At 37.8% G+C, this 23,601-nt stretch overlaps 1 protein-coding gene across 5 annotated transcripts in view; it reads left to right on the top strand.

The window, feature by feature from the left end:
* The window catches only part of PDE3A (phosphodiesterase 3A), a 337,466-nt gene that overhangs the window by 177,837 nt on the left and 136,028 nt on the right, over window positions 1-23,601 (top strand). Inside the window, exon 1 of one of the 5 annotated variants that reach the window (XM_054237913.2) lies at window positions 1,667-1,864. The exons of 3 other annotated variants lie outside the window; for them this stretch is intronic. In XM_054237913.2, coding sequence (XP_054093888.1) covers window positions 1,730-1,864 — 135 coding nt within the window. In that variant the 5' untranslated portion in view covers window positions 1,667-1,729. Of the gene's footprint in view, window positions 1-1,666; window positions 1,865-5,603; window positions 5,658-23,601 lie in introns of those variants that run through there. One more of the 5 variants, XM_078338215.1, reaches the window with a different exon arrangement.

The raw sequence follows: 23,601 nt of genomic DNA, 5'->3' as shown, positions 1-23,601 counted from the left end.
CTCTTTCCCCCTTTTGCATGTAAAAGAGAATGGTGACCATTTTTTTTTTGTAAAAGAGTTAATAAATCACTTAATGGATTTAAATGAACAGAGGCATAATCAGATTTTTTTTGAAAAAAAAAAAAAGACTATCTAGATGCAACACTGTTAAACAGAACTTTCTGTACTGATGGATTTTTTTATGTCTATGTTATTGTAACTGGTAGCCACAGTCACATGTGGTTATTGCATCCCGGAAGTGTAGCTAGTGCAACTGAGGGATTTCAGTTAATTTAATTGAACTGGCTACATGTGGTAAGTAGTCATTGTATTGATCTGTGTTGCTAAAGAATAATGTGTAAAATGTTTTTTATAACTTTAGGGGTAGCAATTGTCATTTCTATGAGAGTAGGAAGTATATGATTATTGACTGTTGTAGTTTATGTGACTAAAGGTGGCTTCTTAAGGAGTAGTTCTTTAACTTCGCCATACTTATAAAGAGAGTTATTATTTATTCTCTCTTTTTGAAAGTCCCTCTCTTAAAATGAGTAGTTATCATGGAGTCTGGAAACTCCTATTACACAACACCGGGAGTGGCCAAATGATGAATAGTGCCCCCCTGGAGTTGTGCACACAGCGTCCCTGGCTACCCCGTAAGCTGAGTCACTTCTCAAGGAAATGTTGTATTCACATTTATGTCTACAGTGCTTGGTATGGAATTGATTACTGACAAATCTTTGTTAAATTAAGTAATGTATATCTCAATTTTGATATCTGCAATAATAAAGGCTAGTGCTTTTAAAAAATATGTGCTTATAGAACACACTGTATGAATGTTCCCTTTGATCTCTGTACTCCTTAAGTTCTACATTTATAAAGTACCCGCTTTGTGGCAAGGATTAAGTATTTAATACAAAGATGATTTAGACACAGCATGCCTACTGCCGATTAATGAAGAAGGAAATGTAGATATATTTCCCACATCACAAACTAAATGCACTAATGACCATGTGTAAGATGGAGCTCCCAATAGCAAAGGAAGAGGAAGTGATTTTTGCCGGGTTGAGTGATTTTCTCAGTCCTGTGGCAAAACAGAAAAGGCACACCAGAGAAGGAAGGCTGAATCAGAGAAATGACTTTTTTTTTTTTTTTTTTTGAGACGGAGTTTCACTCTTGTTACCCAGGCTGGAGTGCAATGGTGCGATCTCGGCTCACCGCAGCCTCCGCCTCCTGGGTTCAGGCAATTCTCCTGCCTCAGCCTCCTGAGTAGCTGGGATTACAGGCACGCGCCACCATGCCCAGCTAATTTTTTGTATTTTTAGTAGAGACGGGGTTTCACCATGTTGACCAGGATGGTCTCGATCTGTTGACCCCGTGATCTACCCGCCTCGGCCTCCCTAAGTCCTGGGATTACAGGCTTGAGCCACCGTGCCCGGCCTGAGAAACGACTTTTGAGGGATTTGAGAGATGAGCAGGAGCTGGCAGAGGGGTGGTGAGGAAGGTAAGGCCTGTGCTGCTCCAGGTACTTTTGTAAGGGACATCGTCTCACATCAGTTTTCTCCATACTCCTCCAAAGTAGATGTCCTTAATTTTCATTTCAATGATGATGCAGCTGATTCACATTTAATGAAGTTTGCCCAAGGTGACGTCGCTACTCAGTGAGGGTGCTAAGCTTTGAACCTAGGTAGGTTTAACGCCAAAGCCTGGGGATCGCACCATAGTCACTGTTATCAGTAATGAAGAATCCAGCATGTTTGGTGAAATTCAAGTAGTGCAGGTGTCACCAAAGCACAGGATACAAAGAGAAGCAACTGAAGAGCTGGAAGGGAGGCATGTGATAATGAAAACCCGTCTATGCCGTGCCAAATTCCCTGGACTTTTTTCTGTAAGTAATGTGTTTCCCTGGGTGGGTTGGTTTCAGGCTGGCAGTGACATCATGATTTCTAAAAAAATTCAGGAGCTAAAATTAACAGATTTAGCTAATTATTTGACTTGAATTTCCATTCAAATTGACTTTATTTTTTCCTGAAGATGCAGTGGTTTAGACTGCGTCTTCTATCCTGGTTTGAGCTGGTTATCAACCAACACAGGACTAAAAATTCATCATGAGTAATCAGCCGAAAGACACATGCAGATGCTTAAGAAATATTTATAATTTCTTTTCCTATGTCTGCAATGGAATGAGAAGTTTTTGCTATATTGTGTTTTTTGATTGTTGGCTTGTTTTACTGTGTGCTTATGAAAACATAAAATAGCAGGACAACAGATTCAGTTGCCAAATAATTTCTAGGATTCGGCCCAAGGTTTCATGATCCCTCTGCCGCTTCTTGGCTCCCTATGCTCAGAAGCACCCACCATCAGCTGTCAGCCCCGTGGCAAAGGGAGGAATGGGGTCAGAGTCAGGCAAGCAGAAGGCAGAGCCAAGCGTTGTTCTGAGAAATGCGAGCCTGTGTTTTATGCAGCGAGTTCTCTGCTTTTCATTTGGCAACCCCTGTGGGACTCATACTGCAAAGGGGGCTGATGATTTAAAATTGAGGGAGGAAATCCAGAGGGGAGACCTTGGCTCATGAAACATGCTCTTCACCTCTGTGATGGGCCATTCTTCATGTCCAACCCTACACTTTGAACTCAAGAATGGCCCCGGCTTCTCCTGTGAATGAAAACATATTTTGTTCCAAGTGTCATTCCTTTTATTTGATGTATATCTTTTCCTTCTGCTTCAAATATATTCCTGGCCCAACTCCCGACTGTCTCCTGGAGCTTTTTCGTTTTCTTGGGGTTATAAGAATCAGGTTAACATACAGGTGTCTAGAAACAGGCTGGCTGGGCAGGAAGGAAGCAGGTGGACAAAGTTTTAAATGTATACACATCTTTTGGGGCCAGGAACTTCCACACAATCTAGCTTCTATGAGATAAAATTTGTGGTAGGAAAGAGGACTAGTAACATGAATAATAGAGATTTCTTTTAAGTCTAGAAAACCATAGATGTGGGGAGTATAATCGAACATTTTAGATAGTCATTTTAAAGGTAAGTGAGCTTTAGTGTTAAAACGTCCAATAGTACCGAATATTAAACACATTTTATATAGAGATTTTTCCAAACAGGCTTTGTATGAGCAACATGGCTGCTTATTCAACTGGGTGCAGGTGGGCTAAGGCTGAAAAGGGTGTTAGCGAAGGGAAGTGGGATAGGAGTTGGTTTTATAGGTTGGGGTAAATCTTTTGGGGAGGGGACGGGGTGTTATGGAGTAAGATCAGCTACACTGCTGGGGGAAGGGGCAAGGAGTATACATTACCGTAAGTTCAGTTACAATGGCAGGTGGGGTGAGAGTAGTTAGGATGTTAGGGTGGGGTGAGTAGTATTCACAGTATCATAATAACAGTTAAGACGGCAGAGTGGGTTTAGAAGCTTAATGTCCGGGGAGACCTCCGCTGGGCAATCAAGGATAAAGGCGAACGCAGGCTGGGGCTGGGGGTGATCAGCCGAGGCAGGCAAGACTCTGGACTTTCTGGGTCTGGGCTTGCACGTGGAGCCCTGACATTTAGTGGATTGAGTACTCAGTTGTGAATTAGTGATACTGAACGTGTACACTTGCTTATCAATGTGTTTAATGATGATTGGCAATTGGTAATGCCCAGATTTCCAATTTGATACATAGTCCATTTTAAAAAAGATATATGTGTGTATTTATACTTTGTTGTTTTGAGATAAATTATTTAGAACCAACAGCCCATGGAAATGTCTGTTATATTAAAATTGGTGTATGTCAAGATTAATTCATTTTTTTCCAACGAATGTTAATGAGCATCTGTTGTGCCAAACCCCCTCAATATTGTTGTGCATTAACCTCAACAGGGAAGGCACTAGGTTCAAGAGGCTGAGGAAGAGACCCAGGGCCAGGAAAGGAGACATGGAGCTTCATTAGGAGCTCACATACAGAGGAGAGAGTCGTGGCAGTGGGCTGGACAGGAGAGTCAACTTACTTACGGAAATGGTCCGGTGGCGGCAGGCTGGGCAGGGAAACAGCAACCACTTGCAAAAAGCATGCAGTTTATATAGCGTTTTCACTTAACTCTCTCTCATTAATGACCTCCGCCTGGCAACCCTCATTAACCCAAAACTCAGGGCTTCATTCCTCGGTACGGCCCATGTTCCATGGGATGGGATGGGGTTTCGGATGTTCCTTGTACACAAGGAACAAATCTCTGGGTTGGCCACTCCCAGACTCCCTAGGTTGGGACATACTTTCAGGCTCGTGTGCTGTACAGGGTCATTCTAGGGGTATGCTTAAGTTTCCCCTGCAGCAGCATTCACGTGTGCTGTCCCCTGTGCTGGGGGTACAGTGACCACCAATACAAGGGCCCTGCTCTCCAGGAACTGACACTCCATTCAGCAGTGGCTTTCAAAGTGTGGTTCCCAGATTACAAGCATCACTGTGCTTGGAATTGTTCGAAATGCAAATTCTCAAGGATCCAGCCTAGACCTGTTGAATCCGAAATTCTGAGAGTGGGGTCCAGCAATTTGGCTTTTAACAGGACCTGTAGGTGACTGTGAGAGTTTGAAAACTACTGCAAAAGACAGGTACTAACTGATGATTATTAAACATGCCAGGAAATGCTGAGTTTTATACAGAAAATAAAGCAGGGAAAGAAGATAGACAGTGTGAAAGGCTGTGGTTTTGGCCTCTTTGGGGTATTGCTTTTGTTTCAGCACTTGAACGATGTGAGAATATCTGGTAGAAAGGCTTTGCATTAATCTAGGTTAGAGATTTTAGTGCGTTGAGGGATGGTTGGAATTGTGATGTCTTTTGAAGAGCTGAACCTCCAGAATTTACTGCTGAATAAAATGGAAATGTGCTGTGAGAGTGCAGGACGACCCTGAGGTGGTTGATGGTACCTACTGCTGTCTGGGGTTTCGTCATACTAAGATGGGAAACAATGAAATGGGGAGGGGCAGGAAAAAGCAGACTTTGGGGGAAGAATAGCACATTTGGTTTTAGGAAACTTGTTTCAAAACTCATTAGCCATGTATGAAGCTATATTTGTGAGTGTGACATTCATGGGGAAGGTTGGCACTGGGAATATTAACTGGGGAGTCATGGTCATGTAAATGACATTTTAAAAAACAGACTAAGTGCGGTGGCTCACGCCTGTAATCTCAGCACTTTGGGAGGCCAAGGCAGGCGGGTCATCTGAGGTTGGGCATTAGAGACTAGCCTGACTAATACGGAAAAACCCCATTTCTACCAAAAATACAAAATTAGTTGGGCGTGGTGACGCATGCCTGTAATCCCAGCAGCTTGGGAGGCTGAGGCAGGAGAATCGCTTGAACCCAGGAGGCAGAGGGTGCAATGAGCCGAGAGATCATGCCATTCCACTCTAGCCTGAGCAAAAAGAGAGTGAATGCACATGGAGGAGGAAAGTGGTCTAAGACCAAGTCCTGCGGTATAATAACAGGGGGATAGGGACAGGTAGCATTAGGCTAAAAATAGTGAAAAGTTTAATGAATGATAAATAATACTTGGCTATGTTGATCTCGAGGTTGGTATGTTGAAGTGGCAGCATCCTAGCCGAATCCCAAGTGTAATGCCTTCCTTGAAGTTTTACGTTTCTGTTTAGGTGTCGTGGTGCCGCAGGTCCCTCTTGACTTTCACAGGCCAGGGCTTCTTGCCGTATAGGTAAGTGTTTTCCCTTCCCAGTTTATGGAATCCAGACTCCTCAGCTGCCTGCCGTGGGTTCTCCTTGAAACCTGGAGAACGTGCAGAGAGTATACAGAATTCTGCTTACAGGAGGGCGCTCTCCTTTTCCTCTTGTCTCAGTTGTTAGAGCTTGTCTTCTTTCTCTCATTTCCTTTTCCTCTTTTGGACTTTCAACGGAAAATTCTTTGGTCTGCAGAGCTAGAAGAAAAATTGTCTTTCTTTTTACATTAATAGTGCTTCCATCATTTTGACAGTTGGCTTATTTAGGACCACTTATATGGAGGTATTTCTTTTCTTTTTTCAGTTGTACTTGGGCTCTGGGGTACATGTATGCACATCCTGCATCCTGCAGGATTGTCGTATAGATACATACTACACTGTTGGTGGGAGTGTAAATTAGTTCAACCATTGGGGAAGACAGTGTGGCGATTCCTCAAGGATCTAGAAATAGAAATTCCATTTGACTCAGCAATCCCATTACTGGGTATATACCCAAAAGATTATAAATCGTTCTATTATGAAGACACGTGCATACATACGTTCGTTGTGGCGCTGTTTAAGATAGCACAGGTATTTCTTAATGTCGAAGTCAAATGTTGATTTTTAGTGTCCTAGACCTTGATATTTTCTTAGTTGAATCCCCTGAGCTATTGACCAAAGCAACAATAAAATTTATAATTTCTAACTGGGTGTGTGATTCTTGAGATTTCTTTCAGAAAACGATACTTCTCTGATGTAAGAATGTATCACTTAAAGTAAAACATGTTTTTAAAATTACAGTTATAGAAGATAATAATCAGTGGATGATTCACTTCATAGAAAAGTTACTTGCTTTAAAATGACTCATCAAGTGCTGCTGGGAACATTTAAAATGTTATTTCAACTGCACATGCCTCTTTAGGAAGACACAAGTTCATTACTTAACATGTGTGTATACGGATACAACGTGCTTTCATATAGTTAGTAAAAATGTATAAAGAGAGGAGTGGTTATATGACTTGTCTAAGGACTCAGAGCTTTTTAATGGCCAACTAACTCTAGTTACTAATTGTCATGTTTGCTTGTAGAACTACCCATCACAGCCCCAGGGGGCAACTTCAGAAAGGGGTAGGAAGAACGAAATAGAAGCACTCTGTAGAGTGAGTCTTCATCTGTACTCATGATTTAACAGATGCTGGTATTACCCACTGCGTTTAGACTTATGTGACAAATTTTCCTAGCAGTTGTGGCTTCATTTAACTCCTCACATCCTTAGAATTCTAAAACTCTAAGTTATTTTAATGATCTGTCCCATTTCCTCATTTTTGAATGAGAAAATCACAGCCTAGAGTACTCATTACTGCCAAAGTTTTTTCTAATAAGAGAGGGGGGATCTTCAGTTATCTTTTAGAATGTGACAAAATTTTGCCAAGATCGTGGTGCGTGTTCACTAAAAGATGATGAAGTTTATTGCCTAAATCTTAATTTCAGTCAAGATGCTATTTAGGCTAATTTTAAAAATTTATATAATTGCTAATTTTTATTTAAATTTTTTATTTAAATTTTTATTTAAATTTTATTTAAAAATTTAAATAAAAAATTACCTATTATATAAATTTTTAAATTGTGAAATAGATCACACATTAAAGAGTATATATAACATGTATAGTATTATATGTGCATATCATTTTAAAATATTTTATATAGAGCTATACATTTTATGTATTTTTATACTATAATAATAATAAAATATAAAATGAACACACAGGCATCAACCCCTGAGCCTAACAAGTAACCATTATACAATCTTGGAAAGCCCCTGTGGTCCCTAATCTATCTCACCCCATTCCTTGCCCTCAGAGGTAACCTCTGTGCCCTACACTCTCGTGGTTAGAAGGTGGGGCTATATTGCTGCTCTGGACACTTGGCCAAGTTATTCTCCCTGTGCCTCAGTTTCCTCATCTGTATAAAAGGAATAGTAATATATGTGTTGTGAGGACTGAATGAGGTCACCCCGGAAGTATGCTTAGAAAAGTATGTTGTGTAGTCATCATTGTTTACTGTTCTTGTTAATGTCACGTTCAGTTTTACAACTGAAGAACTTCTAATGTTGCCAACAAGATGAAGTTTGAGGGACTAAAATTGATTTGAAGAAGAATAATGTTGGTCTGGCAAGGTGACTCACGCCTGTAATCCCAGCACCTGGGATCTGAGGCAGGCGGATCCCGAGGCGTGCGGATCCCGAGGTGGGTGGATCCCGAGGCATGGAGACTCTGTCTCAAAAAAAAAAAATCAATCAGCCAACGAATCAATAAAGTTATTGTTCCTTTTTCAAATCTTTTAACATAGGAACATTCTGATTTTTGGAGGTGGGGAGCTTTTTGACATCATCTGTGTCACTTTATCATGTGTACTTTCAAAATATCTTTCCAAGATGCTTCCACTGAAGCAACATGAAAATTGTTTGGAGCAAAGACCCTTTACTATCAGTCACTATTTCAAAATATAGCACCAGTTATTGCTTATATGATTTAATGGGATTTTGATATTCTGCTGGGTAACATTGCTGCTGGCTGAATGTCTTTGAAGACAGTGAAATCTGACAGACTACAAAATATTAGTCTTTGGGGGGGTTTAGGCTGATTGCTAAGGTTATAAAGAGTATTTCTAAAAGTATAAGGGGATGAAGGATTGAGATATCAGAGGAAAGTTGACAAAATCAGAAAACTGAAATGAGATCATGAGTAACCAAAACTTGCTATCTTATCAGTACTGAGAACTGAGGAAAAATGTTTTACTTGGAGATTTGTGCTTTTCTCTGGGTATTCATAAACAAGAGTGAGAAAGAAAAATCACTCTTCACAGTAAAAGAAAGCAATCTTATACTGGAGGACAAAAGGTCCTAAGGCTTTGGATACTAATGTCACATTCCCCAGTAAGGTATTCTGAAATTCTTAATACCACTTGTACTTCTGATTTCATATGACGATTATTGTTTGAGACCTCTGTGGTGACGTGGACATCATGCTTGAGGATTGGTACATGTCTTCACCCCTTTACACACTGGCTCACCTTCTATTTAGTTCATGCTGTTCTTCCTCAATAAGATTATTTTCTCTCTATTGATATTATTTTCAAGTTGACTTCTAGTTGGCAGCTCTGTAAACACCTATTTATTGGCTTTCAGATTCTGTATTTTAAATGAGCCAGCAATATTTCAATTTCATTGAGATTGCATTATGTTGTTTTAAAAACTCATTTGCTTGTGATTAAATTTTTGAACAATATCTGAGATCTAAAACCTCACTTGAAAATTTATTTTTTAAATCAACGTTTATTTAAAAAAGCATTACAATTAAAGCAAGTCATCATAGAAAAATAAAGTAATATGGGTATGATAATATGCTTTCTAAACCTCTGAACATCCAGAAGCAGAAATCCATGTTCTGTGAATGACCTACAAATTGACCTAAGGAGTTCATAGCAAGACGTATGGTACTTGAGATAGGAAAGACTCGGTAAAAGCTGTTTTCCATTCAGTTTTTGAAAAGTGAATGGATGCCAGTTCATGCCATTTCCGTTAGTGCCTACCTTAAACTGTTGTCTGTACTTGCTGAATCTCATTTCATGTCAACGTGAGTTTGTATTGGTAATACAGTGTTTATGATTGATGATGTAGCCAAGTCCTTTATTGAAGTAAACTGTGAAGCTAATAAGACATCTGCATGTTTTAAGGCCATTAGGAGACACTTTTTCCGTGCGTGTGTGTGTGTGTGTGTGTGTGTGTGTGTATTTTAACATAATCAGTACTACAGCAGAAACATAATTAAATAGCTACCAAACATTTGAGACGATGAATGCATCTCTCCTTTCTAAATAGGTAGGGGACTTGATTAAGTATTTCTGATCTTACAGTTGGTGATAGTGTTTGTACAACCTAATAGTTGCCCCTTTTCCTTTCTTTTTCTTCTCTAATCATAATAACAAAAGCATTGCTTCTGGCATTCAATGAGTGGCAGATAAATCAAAAGGCTACGAGCTTGATGCAGTTTCTTTTCTTTTTCTTCAGTCCCCTGGTCCTCCCTCCTCTCAATCTGCAGTTCTTGGCATCTTTCTGCTGTTTGTTTGTTAGAGTTCTGACTCTGACGTAAAGGACTCCCAGTGAGTGACCCCCGGTGCAAACCTGTAAAACATTATACAACATGAATAAGAACTTTCTTATTAGATCTGCAGCTGGCTGGGTACAGACATATGGCAGCAAGGATGTTTTGAAAGAAAGGCATTGTCTGACAAAGAACTCAGTCTCTTGAATAAAGGTTTACACTGGCACTCCTTGATGTTTATAATACCTAATGCCACGGGCAAATTTTTTTCCCCAACCATATTGTTATTTTACTGTTTAAACTCCATCATTTTATATGTCGGAGTGGCTAAAATGTAGAAGCAGACATTTTATGTGTGTCTGTATAACTTTAAAAGGAAAAAAAAAAAAGCAAAACTCACAAAACTTTCTCAGGCTCTGTCTGCCCAGCTGGAAGTGCTCGATTTGCTGAGGTTCAGACGCAGATTGAAAGTGAGGGAGTTTGTGAGAATGGGCCCGGTCCTCTGAGCAGGTTTTAAGAGGATGATTAAAGGGTACAGAGGCTTTGTAATGCTCTGACAACTTTAATTGTTTCTTTTTATCGGGAGTAGTAATTCTCAGTTGCTAAAAATTTAGGCTGGGAATAGTTTCCAACCTACGAGGCTGTCACAGTGATTTGCATTTGATTTGGTCTTTTCAATGCAGCCCTGCTTTCATCTTATTTCTTTTCTGAAATCCCAGCTACTGGCATTATGTACACGGTTGTGTTTTGTGATCTGCACTAGCACGCTAGTGTTGAATAATATATTGTGAAATGTTCTGATGGTGGCAGTTCGGTAGATGCCCCAGGAGGAATGATGACACTTTGAATCAGAGGCGCAGGAACAGAGAAGATAAACCTAGTGGCTAGCCATGGTAAATGAATGAAAGCTTCTGCTTCCACGGGGATTATCTAAGTCCTGTTAGCATGGCTCTTTGCAACCTTGATTATGTTTATAATGTTCAGAATCTTGGATGAGGCCGTTATCTTCCTAGTCCTGATTGCATCTATAATAATTTAGTAATAAGATATTGATAAATAAGGTATGCCCATTGGACATGCCTGATGGCATTTTAATTAACATCTGCCTCTGACAGCTGAAACAACTGAAGGCAGGGAGAGGTATATGACCCTCCCAGAGCCCACATCGTGACAGAGGCTGGAAGTATAACATCTAGCAAATAGTACTTGCTGACAGTTTTATGAATACTATGATTTATCAAAATGAGAAGTATATATTTACAGAAGAAACAGGGTTTACAGAGAATAGACTCTAATTTAGAGAAACTGAAGAGCATTAGTAAAAGTGTTAATAAGAATCATATTTTAAGTACCATGAGGGACTTTTTTCCTGGTTTTTAGGTTTTCATGTTAAAACTTCATGGGCAGGACAGCTATGTTTGTCTAATTTTGTTGATTTTATCTCTGTATTAGGAATTCATATCTTAAGTATGCTCTAGAATCATAAACGTCATGGCTAGAAAGATCTTGGAGATGATCTAATTTAGAGGTCCCAAATCTCTCAATAAAATCTGCCAGAAGAATCATATGGTCAATTACTCCATGTGTAATTTTACCAAGTAGGTTTTTCCAGAAAGCATAGAAGGCAGCACAGTTCTTACCAAGTTCTTTCATTCCGCAAGTGCTAGCAATACCACTTATCAAGCATCTATTTTACTTGAGGAAAATGAAAATTGCTCCATGAATAATTGGTTGAGAGCCCCTTCAGGAAGTCTATCTTCCCTATTATAAAGTTGAGAAAACTGAGACCCATGTATTAAGAGTTGAATTTGTTTCCCCCACAGGATATGCTGATATCCTAACCGCTAGCACCTCAAAATGTGACTTTAATTTGGAAATAGGGTCTTTGCAGAGGTAACCAACTTAAAATAAGATCATTATGATGGGCGCTAATTCAACGTGGCTGGTATCATTACACAAAAGTGAAATGTGGACGCAGACAGCCCTTGGGGGTAGATGGCCTTCTGAAGACAGAGAATTCTAATAATGTATCTATAAGCCAAGCCACCCCAAGCCACCCCAAGGATTGTCAGCAAACCACCAGAAGCAAGGGAGAGTCAAGGAATGATTCTTCTCTTACAGATGTGAGAGAGCATAGTCCTGCTGACATCTAGATTTCTGACTTCCAGCATCTAGAACTGTGAGATAATAAATTATGTTTGTTCTAAGCCACTGAATTTGTTTTCCTTGTTATGGCAGCTCTAGCAAACTCATACATCATAGATATTACTGGTCACGATCTCTTGGAGAATTAATTTGCAAGGTAGTCAAGTCTGGAACCCAATTTAATTCCTAGGTTCAGTGCTCAAGGCCTGTCTCTAGAAATAAAACATTTTCTTCCTTTTTCTGTAAAGATAAAGGCACCACATTTCACAAATTGTTATGAGGGTTGTTTTTCTATTATTGCCCATACTTTTGTTTTTAGTTATCTTTATACTGAATTGCTTCATTTATAACGTGTTCTTGAAGTCTGATAATTTCAGGCACAGACTTCATTTATTAAAATAAACACCCAAACTTGAGGAGATAAACGTTCTTCAGTTATTTTTTTCTCTTCTCATAGCTGACTACTGAAATCTAGAGAATAATATAATTGTTATATATTTTCCTTTGCTTAGTGTGAATACTCAAACTGCAATCTATAATACTCAAATTACAGCTTATAAACTGTATCATAATTCATAGTAGTCATTGAATTAATCAGCTAAACTTGTACATATTACTACATCTAATGGGCATACCCAACTCCAGGTAGTAGAAATAAGACTTAAATATACATTTCGTGAAATAACTCTAATGTGAGTACCCAATAATAGATTCATATTTTTTCAAGAATTGACTGAGTCTATGAATGTATATTAATGACTATATAAAACTTAAAAAAAACTTTTTTAAGAGATGGAGTGTCACTGTGTACCTTAGGTTGGATTCTAGCTCCTGAGCTCAAATGATTCTCCCACTCTTAGCCACAACTCCACGTAGCTGGGTATAGGTGTAAGCCATCATGCCTAGCTTTAAAATACGTTTTATTAAGAATTGGCACTATGGAAAAGTATTGCTTAAACAATTTTCTCCTTTAAGCTAAAATTAATTAGTAAATTAAAAAGAGATAGGCATCAACAAATTAAGAAATGGAACAAGCTTCAGTCCGTTCTCCTCCAGGCCCCTTGTTCTGGACATGACATGGAATAATGCTGTGTTCATTTTGTAGAAATTTTTTTTTTTGAGACGGAGTTTCACTCTTGTTACCCAGGCTGGAGTGCAATGGTGCAATCTCGGCTCACAGCAACCTCCGCCTCCTGGGTTCAGGCAATTTTCCTGCCTCAGCCTCCCAAGTAGCTGGGATTACAGCCACACGCCAACATGCCCAGCTAATTTTTTGTATTTTTTAGTAGAGACGGGGTTTCACCATGTTGACCAGGATGGTCTCAATCTCTTGACCTCGTGATCCACCCACCTCGGCCTCCCAAAGTGCTGGGATTACAGGCTTGAGCCACTGCGCCCGGTCCATTTTGTAGAAATGAACCGTGTTTTTAAACACATCCATCCAATGTAAGTTCTGACTATTTAATTAAAACTTTTATAGTAAGCTCAAACTGGGATCCTGAGAATGAAAAGATACCTGCTCTTATCTGGTTCAGGTTTTAGTCAGGATAAGCGTTCTTCCTTAGGACCCCAAAGTAGGCTGCTTGAAGTTCCCAGAGGCTAAGAGGGTCCCCCCATCAGGACATATTTGTGATACCTGTGTGACTCCCCTATATACTTCGTCCCTCTTAGAGCAGTTTTGGTTTATCTTAATATTCTGAGACAAAATTGTTCAATTTACTCTACTAACCTCAGCAAAGCCAAGGTTATGTTAAAAAAAAAAAATTAACTGCATCCAGGTAAACATTCTCCCATATTGTTCTTGCCGGACGGCTGATGATACATTATAAGCAGTGATCCCTTTATTCCATCATTACTGGAAAAAATAATGTTTATTTGATGTGAAGGAGAAAAAGTTAAAATCAAAGATAATTCTATACTCTGGATACTTGACCATATTAAATTCACAAAATGTATAGTTAAGTTTAAAAATCACAACGTAAGTAGATTTCCTCTACTCACAATCATTATATTAGATAAGAAAGCACTTCCTTGGGTCTCTCATTTGCTCCATCATAAAATCCCTGCTAGAAGGTAAGACAGTAACAGCGGTAAGACAGTAGTAGCCTATCCTATGTTATGTGTTTCTGCGAAGCCCAGACAGGTGACATGAGTTTCTAAAGGTTCCAGAACTGAGACTTAGGTGTGAAATTTATTCTGTTGGGGAAAAAAATTGCGGTGCAACTATTTATTTGAACTCTGGGAAGGATATCCTCATTAGAGAATTACAATGTCAACTAAGACATTGGGCTCTTAAAATGATACAACTATTTTGACAAGAGTAGCACTTTCTAAAGTACCTGAAAAGTTAATTGAAGACTTGGATTTATCAGAGGATTTGTTTTACATTGAAAATTCGGGCTGATTTTTAAATCGTTCAGCCCATCTCATAAACTTCTATTTGTTATTTAATTTTAGGAACTTTGAAATAAAAAATTTATTTTTTTTATCTCTTATGTCCTGTGTGCAAGTCTAATCGATAGATTTATACCTTTAAGTTCCAGCCTCTGCCCTCAGAGATGAAAGTGGCAAAGAGCAAAATATGGAGCAGATACATTGAAAATTCTAAGAAACTTTATTTTTATTTAGTTTGTGTTTCTTTACTAATCTAGTCTCTGAATACAAAGTACACATGTAGAGTCGTCTTTATGAAAAGCTATAGAAAGAGCCATGAATAAAAGTAGTGATAGATGCATGTGACAAAAAAAGGCAAACTGACAAAATCTGTGGTAAGAAATACAAGGATTTAGATCCTAGGCGTGTGTCTTGTTCTCATTTAACATGGAGTGATTTGTGGGTATATATACTGTGTGGTATTTAACACTGATTTACATAGTTATTTTAAATCACATTATTTATGTAATTATTTTATATTTATTTACATTATTTGTGTAATTATTTTATATTTATTTACATTATTTAGGTAATTATTTTAAGTTTGTTAAGCTGACAGCTGTGGTATATGGAACTGAAGGTATAAATCTATCCATTTACCAATCAGTCTGAGAGATTCTCTGATTTCTTAAAAATTCAGATTGGCCACAGTGATGTCCTTAAACATGACAGGCAAATAACTTCTATTCAGTGTGAATATTAGCGATATTGACAAGAAATAAACATTTGGGTTGACTAGGCACATTTATTCAGGTTTTTGTGTATGAGTTTCTCTTTATTGAAAGTTAGTCAACACAGTCAATAAGAATGTAAGTGTCCCATGCTATATTGAGAAAACTTTCAAACATAATACTATTATGGTAGTAACGATAAATTGGAACTTAAACTATACTACTTGGCATTTTAGCCTTTATGTAATTAACTAGTTAACTAACTTGCAGGTGCCAGGCACAGTGATAGGCTAAGTGAATGGGAGCTAGACCTGCCATCAAGGAGTTGCATTTTTTTCAAAATAGATACTGATAGTGCAGTATGAAAAGTACACAAATTGTGAGTAGTGTCTTCCTTTATTCATGGCTGCCCGTATTCAACTTCTTTAAGTAAATAAAACTCCGCCTCCGAGATGGTGCCCATCTCCCCTCTCTGTTGCGTTCCTGTTGTCTCTGCCTTGACTGCAGTCCTGTCTCTTGCTGGATTGTAGAACGTTTCATAACAGGTCTTTCTGCCTATAGTCACCCATCTGCACTTGACCCCAATCTGTGATACTTACTTTCTTACACTCCGTCTTTCTAAAGAATAAATCAGAACAAAGTAGTAACTATTTTATGAATTTACCAAATTCTTAGCCTGCCATATCAGCCCTTCAAAATTACATCAGATTTTGCCACCTTTTTTTTTTTTTGGAGACGAAGTCTCACTCTGTCACCAGGCTGGAGTGCGGTGGCTCGATCTCAGCTCACTGCAACTTCTGCTTCCGAGGTTCAGCGATTCTCCTACCTCCTGAGTAGCTGGGACTATAGGCGTGTGCCACCATGTGCAGCTAATTTTTATATTTTTAGTAGAGATGGGGTTTCACCATGTTGGCCAGGATGGTCTTGATCTCTTGACCTTGTGATCCTCCTGCCTCGGCCTCCCAAAGTGCTGGGATTACACTTGAGAGCCACTGCGCCCAGCCCCCGCCTTTTTCTTTTAGTGCATCTTAAGTATGGGTCATCAGTGAACCCGTCTTTTTCTGAGCAAATTGCCCGTGTGTTTTCCCATTCTTAGCATTTGCCAGGGTGTTCCATACACCTGGCATGATCCTCCAGCCCCCACCACCTGACCTACCTTATGTCTTGTTGATAAAACCCTCTTCAACCTTCAAGCCACACATTATGCAGCCTTTCCTGGCACTGAGAAACATACTTTGAGGGTTATGATATTAATATTATATTATGATTATCTACATGTTTTGTTTCCCTCTAGAGAATGAGAGTTTCTTCAAGGCGCAGACTTATTCAGCTTTTTGTCGCTCTTACAAACATGTGTCTGGCAGGTTGTAGGTACCCGATGATTATTCAATTAGTTAATATATGCAATATGGGTTTCCTCATCAGAGCCTGAGTACCTATGGCTTTCTGAAGGCCTCAACCTTTGCTTTTCCTACTTCCTCTTTTTTGGTCCTCTCTAATAGGCAAGGTGGATATGATCTTCCTCTAATGGGTCACAATGACCCCGAAGTCAAAACAATTATGTTGATCTCTCCTAAAAGGATGTATATGATGAGGTAAGTGTATCTTCTCATCCATATTCATATTTATACTTTTAGTGCAGTGTCCTGAGTGAGACAAGACTTCACACGAATCTGTGTAATTAAAAGTATTGAAATCTCAGCGCTTGGCAACCATGATAGACCTTTGGACACATTTTCTGGCTCTGTGAAGGGGGCGCAGGCTGCAATTGACATGTAAATTACCTATTTAAAGGAATCATATTTTTCCCCCTTTGAAATGTCAGTCCTCCATCTCCTTTTGCTGCATTTTCTAATTTATTAGGCTTTGCTTTTTTTTTTTTTTTTTTGGCTGATTATACCTGTTGACATAGTTGCATCCTCATGGCTTAATCATTGAATGATTGAATGTGAAAGGCTGAAATGCTTTACTGCAATTGAAATGTATTTTGAATTGACGCCATCTTTCTTTGTGGGATGAAAAGGGAATAAGTATGAAATTTAATAAAAAATGATATTTAATTCTACATTTAGCAAAGGTCTTCTAAGTAATTTTGCTATCAGCTTTCTTCCCACAAGTTCTCCCATTACATAAATAATCTGCTATTACGTTGATAGATTCGTCTTTCTGAAATACAAGTATGTCCATATAATTCATACTTTCAAGTTCTCGATGTCTCCTCTTGCCTTAAGTATATCCTGAACTCTTAAACTTCATGTATAAGGTTTCATATGTCTTGACCCTGGTCTACCTAGGATTTCTCTCCATCCCTGGTAATCTCCTATACATACCTTAAAACCCAACTCAAACGTTACCTCCTTTCTTTAGCTCAGTTTTCACTGATGCCCCAGCATTTCAGGGAAGAATTCATTGTTTCCGTATTAGTGATTCCTAGCACCTACCCATTTATATATGGAGGAATAAAATGTAGAGAGTATGAGCTAGTGTTTCAAAGGCAGACCTTCTATGCTGGTTGCATTCTGTCTGTGGAACCTTCAGAGGATTCCACGGCGTAAAAGTTCTGTATGTCACAGTCCTATCATTTGTGAGAGAGATGAAGTGATACTTTTTTAGAAGGTTATTTTGAGGATTTATAAAATAATTCATAAATAGTACATGTTTGGTACGTAATAAGGACTCAACCACTAATACAGAAAACAAATGTTTTGTGTGCTTACATTTTGTTTTAATATGCTTACATATTTTTCTTCCCTATTAAAATGAGATGGCCAGCATTCTGTCTTCATTGCACAGAAGGTATTCAACAGCTCTCCACATACAATATTAGATTATATGATTATTATTAATATATGTGAAGGGTCACATACTGGTCAAAACATTAATTATTTGGAGAATTATTTGATTAATACGTTTTATGTATTCATATTAGTGCTGAAATCTCTGCTCAAGTGTTTTAAGAGGGATCTACTCACAGAAAAAAAGAAAATGAAAGCTACTATGTGAACTATAGTTTAAAATAACAAATCCAAAAAGGTTAGGTATTGCGTCTCTTCAGTGGAGCATTATGCCTGGAGCCAATTTTGAAATAAAAACATTGTAAGTACTTACAAAATCTCCATTTGGTTCAGACTCTGCAGGTGGAACTAATGTAAGTGAAAGATTCCTAAATAATTCCAGAGTCACTATGAATAGGGATAATGATCATCATACACATACTTACCACTTCTATTAGAAGTAAACCATGCTTATACTTACTGTTTAATATGGCAAAAATATCTTACATATGAAGAAGTCAGTTACAATTCCCTACTCTACTCTTCAATGTTTATGACAGTGCTTCTCAAATTTAAATAGGGATGACAAGACTGGTGTCATGAGTGTCTCCTCAAGGAGACCCTTGACTGTGACATGTGTGTGTATGTGCATAGAGGTATTACTGAAATATGGTTCCTATACCATGTGATTTGTCCATTTAAAGTGTACTATTTATTGTTTTTAGTGTATTCACAAAGTGTCGCAGCGATCACTGCTAATAGAACGTTTTCATCATGCCCCCCCAAAAAGCCTATTTCTGTTAACAGTCACTTCTCATTCCCACCTACCTCTTTACCACTTCCAGTCCCAATCAACGACTAATCTATTTATACATTTGCCTATTCTGGACTTTTCTTATAAAAGTGATTAAAATATTTGCCATCTCTTTTTATTGATGTCTTTCACTTAGCATAATGTTTGGAGGTTTGTCCATGGTGTAGCGTGTATCATTTCTACTTCCTTCCTTTTTATTGCCAAATAATATTCCATCTATGGATATACCATATTTTGTTTATCCATTGATTAGTTAGCAGACATTTGAGTTGTTTTTGCTCTTTGGCTATTATGAATAATGCTGCTATAAACATTTGTGTCTAAATATTTCTGTAGACAGGTGTTTTCATTTCTCTGAGTATATATCTAGAAGTGAAATTGCTGGATCATACAGTAAATCCTTGTTTAGAAGTTTGAGAAAGTATCAAATGGTTTCTCCAAAGTGATTGTATCACTCTGCATTTCCCTAGCAGAGTATAAAGGTCCTGATTTCTCCTCATCCTCAACAGTACTTGTTATTTTCTACGTGTGTGTTTTTAAAATATTATGTCAGCCATACTAAAAGTTATAAGATGGTATCTCATTGTGGTTTTGATTTACATGCCAACAATAGCTAATATCGAGCATCTTTTCATGTACTTGCTGGACATTTGTGTATCTTCTTTGGAGAAATGTCTGTTTAATCCTGTGCCCATTCTTCAATTCAACTATTTTCTTTTCATTATTAAAGTAGAGAAATTCTATATTTTATATACAAGGATTCTAGTATAAGTCTCATATCAAACTTAGGATTTGAAAATATTTTCTCTCGGTCCCCACATTGCCTTTTTACTTTCTTAATGCCATTGTGGTGTGTGCTTATTTCTAAAACAAAATTCGATGACAAATTATTCTAAAGGCTAGATTTAAAGGTTAATATTTATTTTCATGATGTACCTGCCATTATTTATATTATTTTCTGAAATTCTTAGTTTTTTAATTAAAGCTGTACAATTTTAGACAATAAAATTATCAATTTTAGTGTTTTCCAAACTCTGCTTTGTAGTACCCAAGATGCTCTATGATAAATTTCAATTTCTAAGGTAGCTTCAGAGACACTGTTTGCTTTATTTCTTACTCTGAGCTCATGATATTAAAAGCCGTGTGATATTCCATATTAAACATAGCATGTCTAGCCCAACATTTCTAAAAGCTGTTTTCTTTTTTCCCGGAAACAGCTATTAAATCAAAGTTCTATAGCATACACTTCTGAAATATCTATTCTCTAAACTAGGTCTACCTGGCTTTTCTGACTACATGCATTTGTTCTTTTTTTTTTTTAAGTAGTGAGTCCTTCTATAGCCAGATATATGGCAACAAAAGAGACTGAGACATCCGTAAGTGATTTCTACCATGTTTGTTAACTCGGAGACTGCATTTGATGTGTTACATACATGGCAAGAATCAAACCCGTAATGGACATTGGTTTCTAACAATCAGATCATTAGAAAGATACGCTTTTACTTCAGAGAAAATTCACAGTCAGCTAAAGTGTGTAGTTCTATTTCTTTTCCATTTCCAGGGCCTTTTCCAGTATGTATTTGCTGCCTGCCATAAAAAAATCACACGTTTGTGTTTGTGTGTGTGTGTATTTGTATACTTCTGCTCAAATAGAGCTTAATGATGACATTTTCAAGATGTTGGGGCAGAGGGAATTATCTTTCCTTCTTGGTCCCTTGTGTCAGATGATCATTGCTCTATCTCCAGAATCCTTTATTGCTTCTGGGCAGCAACAACGGGAAGGCAGAAAGGCAAAAGACACAAGCTAGCCAAGTTTTTCCCGTTTTAAAGACTTTTTTTAGAAGCTTCACACAGTTTCTGCCTGTATCTTATTAACCAGGACTGTGTTCCATGATCTCTTGATCTGTAAGGGAGTTGAGGTTGCGAGAAGTAATTTCTTACCTGGACCCACTGCCACCTCTATGAGAACTGGAGTTCTGTGGTTAAGGAAGAAGGATACAATATATACAGGACGGACAGCTAGCATTTTTGCAACACAAGGCACAGGATGACAAAAAATTCTGAGAGTAAAGGCATAAAAATTCTTTACAACTTATGTATTCAACAGTAGAATTTAAAAAATCTTATTGTAGCCTAAATCACCTGAGTTCAAGCAATTCTCCTGCCTCAGCCTCCCAAGTAGCTGAGACTATAGGCGTGTGCCACCACGCCTGGATAATTTTTTAAATTTTATGTAGATGCATGATCCCACTGCATTGTTGAGGCTGGTCTCTGGGCTCAAGTGATCCTCTGACTTTGGCCTCCCAAAATATTGAGATTACAAGTGTAAACCACTGCATCTGGCCTTACTACATTTTTTTCTGTACAAAACCAATCAGTTATTCTTTTTAAAAAGCATATATTGAATTCCTTAACACACACCAATTATATGCCACATAGCAAATAAGATCAATAATGTTTCCACTATTGAAACAAGATGAACAGCATCCAAACCTTTAGGTTGTATCAGTGAAATCAAATGTAATTCTAAAATAAATGAGAAGCCGTTGAATGACGTTACATTGATTATCTCATCTGGAGTTCACAGAAATTACGTGAAGTAGGTAGCCTTATTATCTCCATTTTGCAAATGAGGAAACTTCACCTAGAAATTATAAAATAATTTATCCAGATTCACAGAGCTGGTAAGAAATGAAACTGGGATTTGATTGTAAGAAATTCAGCTCCAGAGTCCACCCTTAATCACAGTGTTGTAAACTATGGAGGTAAATTGTATAACAGGACTGGATTGTTAAAACAGCAAGTAAAAGCCTGGAAATAAGATCTCTGCCAATTTAATGGATTCCATTTTTACCCACATTGTCTATTAGTGACTTAGGAATTGAATACATAGCACAGTTTCTCCGAGCCTCCTCTGACCATCTTTCTCTTTCAAAGTAAAAATTGTCTTTGTATGTTGCATTTTGGACTGGACTATTATAAGGAATCTAGTTTCTGGTTCTAATGAACTCTGAAATATGGAATTGCTAAAAAATAAATTTAGTTAGAATAACAGTAGCTTGATGGAGGAAAATTGTTACAAACTCAAGCTGGGAAGTCCAGTTTAGCTATGCTGTTAAAGTTGTGATTATACTTTGTGTAACCTACTGACTCCGAAAAATTGAATTTGCTCTCTTGGGCATAGGGGTACACCTGCAACCAGAAATAGCACAGGAATAGCCATTCCTTCAGGACAACTTCTGCAAAAGTGTAAACTGAGGCTATCAGGAAAGTCACCCCATTGCTCCTCTGCAGTGATAGTAGCTTTCAGTTTTCAAATGTGACTTTCTGATCATGTTTGAATTTGTTTCCGTCCATGTCTGTGGAGAAATTTAAGCATTCGCATTGTGATTCTTAATTCCACTTCTTAAATTTCTCCACAAATAATGTGAAACTAAAGATTTTTTTCATGGAAATTTCATTAGGAAAACTTTGGCCGGGACGTGGTGATAATGTGCAGATTTTTTTTCTTTGCCTTGTCCCATTCTTCTGCTCCTTTTCTGGAATGCAATTAATGGTAAAACATGTTTTGTGGAAAAACATTTAATACTCCAAATTATGATTAAAGCAAAGAAAGTGTATTTAATATATTTTTTAAATCGTATGTTTAAGACCCTTCCACTCCTAAAATAATTTAGAGTTTTCCATTTCAATATATAATCAAAAAAGCCAGGTATCCTATTAACTGGATATTATTAATTCAAATTGAAAAGGACATTGGTAACTTACTTTTTTAAGAGACAGGGTGTCCCTCTGTCATCCAGGCTGGAGTACAGTAGCACGATCATAGCTCACTATAGCCTCCAACTCCTGGGCTCAAGCAATCCTCTTGCCTCGGCATCCAGAATAGCTAGGATTACCAGGTGCAAAGCACCACACCTGACTAATTTTTAAAATACTTTCGTAGAGACGGAGGTCTCACTATGTTGCCCAGGCTTGTCTCAAACTCCTGGCCTCCTCAAGTGATACTCTCACCTCAGTCTCTCAAAGTGCTGGGATTACAGCCACAAGTCACCATACCTTAACCTCTATTTATGTATTTTTTGCCTTTTGTCAAGGATAGAGAGTACGCTGTATTTGGTTGAAATAATGGAAAGAATGAATAAGTTTCTCCGTTCTTGTACTTGTGGTAGGAACCGAAACAGAGAAGTACCTGGTTAATTATTTCTGCACCTGCAATTCTGACTACTTCAGTTAATTACAGTTTTAGATCATACTTTTCTTTTTTCTCTTTCCTTTTCTTTGCCAAATTATCTGTTTCACTTTATTTTCTTTATCCCTAAATAGAGGTCTGCATAATATATCACTAAGAGGAATACATTTGCAATAAAACCTGTTTCTACAAAAAAGCACCAGTTTATTGTAAATAAACCCATGAAATTACTTTCAACATATCAAATAGGTCATGGAGCCAAGAAGAATTGAGGGGCAAGGTCAAATTTAGGGGCAGAGATGTACTTTAAACTTGGTCAAAATAATATCTTCAAGTCTTAGAATAAATTATTTTCTTCAGCATTTAAGAAGTTGAGCACGAAATGCGCATGTCTTGTTAAAATCTACCAATTGAAGCTGGAACTAAATTTTCCACACAAATCCACTTCAGAGGACAAATAAGAAACCCAAGGGTCATATAATGGGACTAGTACATGCTGTGGTCCACCTGTGCTTTTCTCAACCACCTCCCAAAGTCGAGCCGACTGGGGAGTAGGAAGTAAGTAGCAGGGAAAATGTTGGGAATTTTGTCTTTTTGCTGAAGATTTTTTTGGCACTGATGAAAAATGCAATTAGGCATTGAATAAAATAAGACTTAAAAAATTTTGCAAAAGGCATTTTTGGAAAAATGTAACTTTCGCATTAAAATCGTATAAAAACCAATTCAGTGTTTTTGTCATTTATAAGACTTAAAATGGATTCAATGTTTTAATTACTGAGATTTATTTTTTAAGGTTACCTATTTATCAATTT

The sequence above is a fragment of the Callithrix jacchus genome, chromosome 9 (assembly GCF_049354715.1).
Source record: "Callithrix jacchus isolate 240 chromosome 9, calJac240_pri, whole genome shotgun sequence".
NCBI classification, from domain to species: Eukaryota; Metazoa; Chordata; class Mammalia; order Primates; family Cebidae; genus Callithrix; species Callithrix jacchus.
This window is presented reverse-complemented; position numbering and strand designations above follow the sequence as displayed.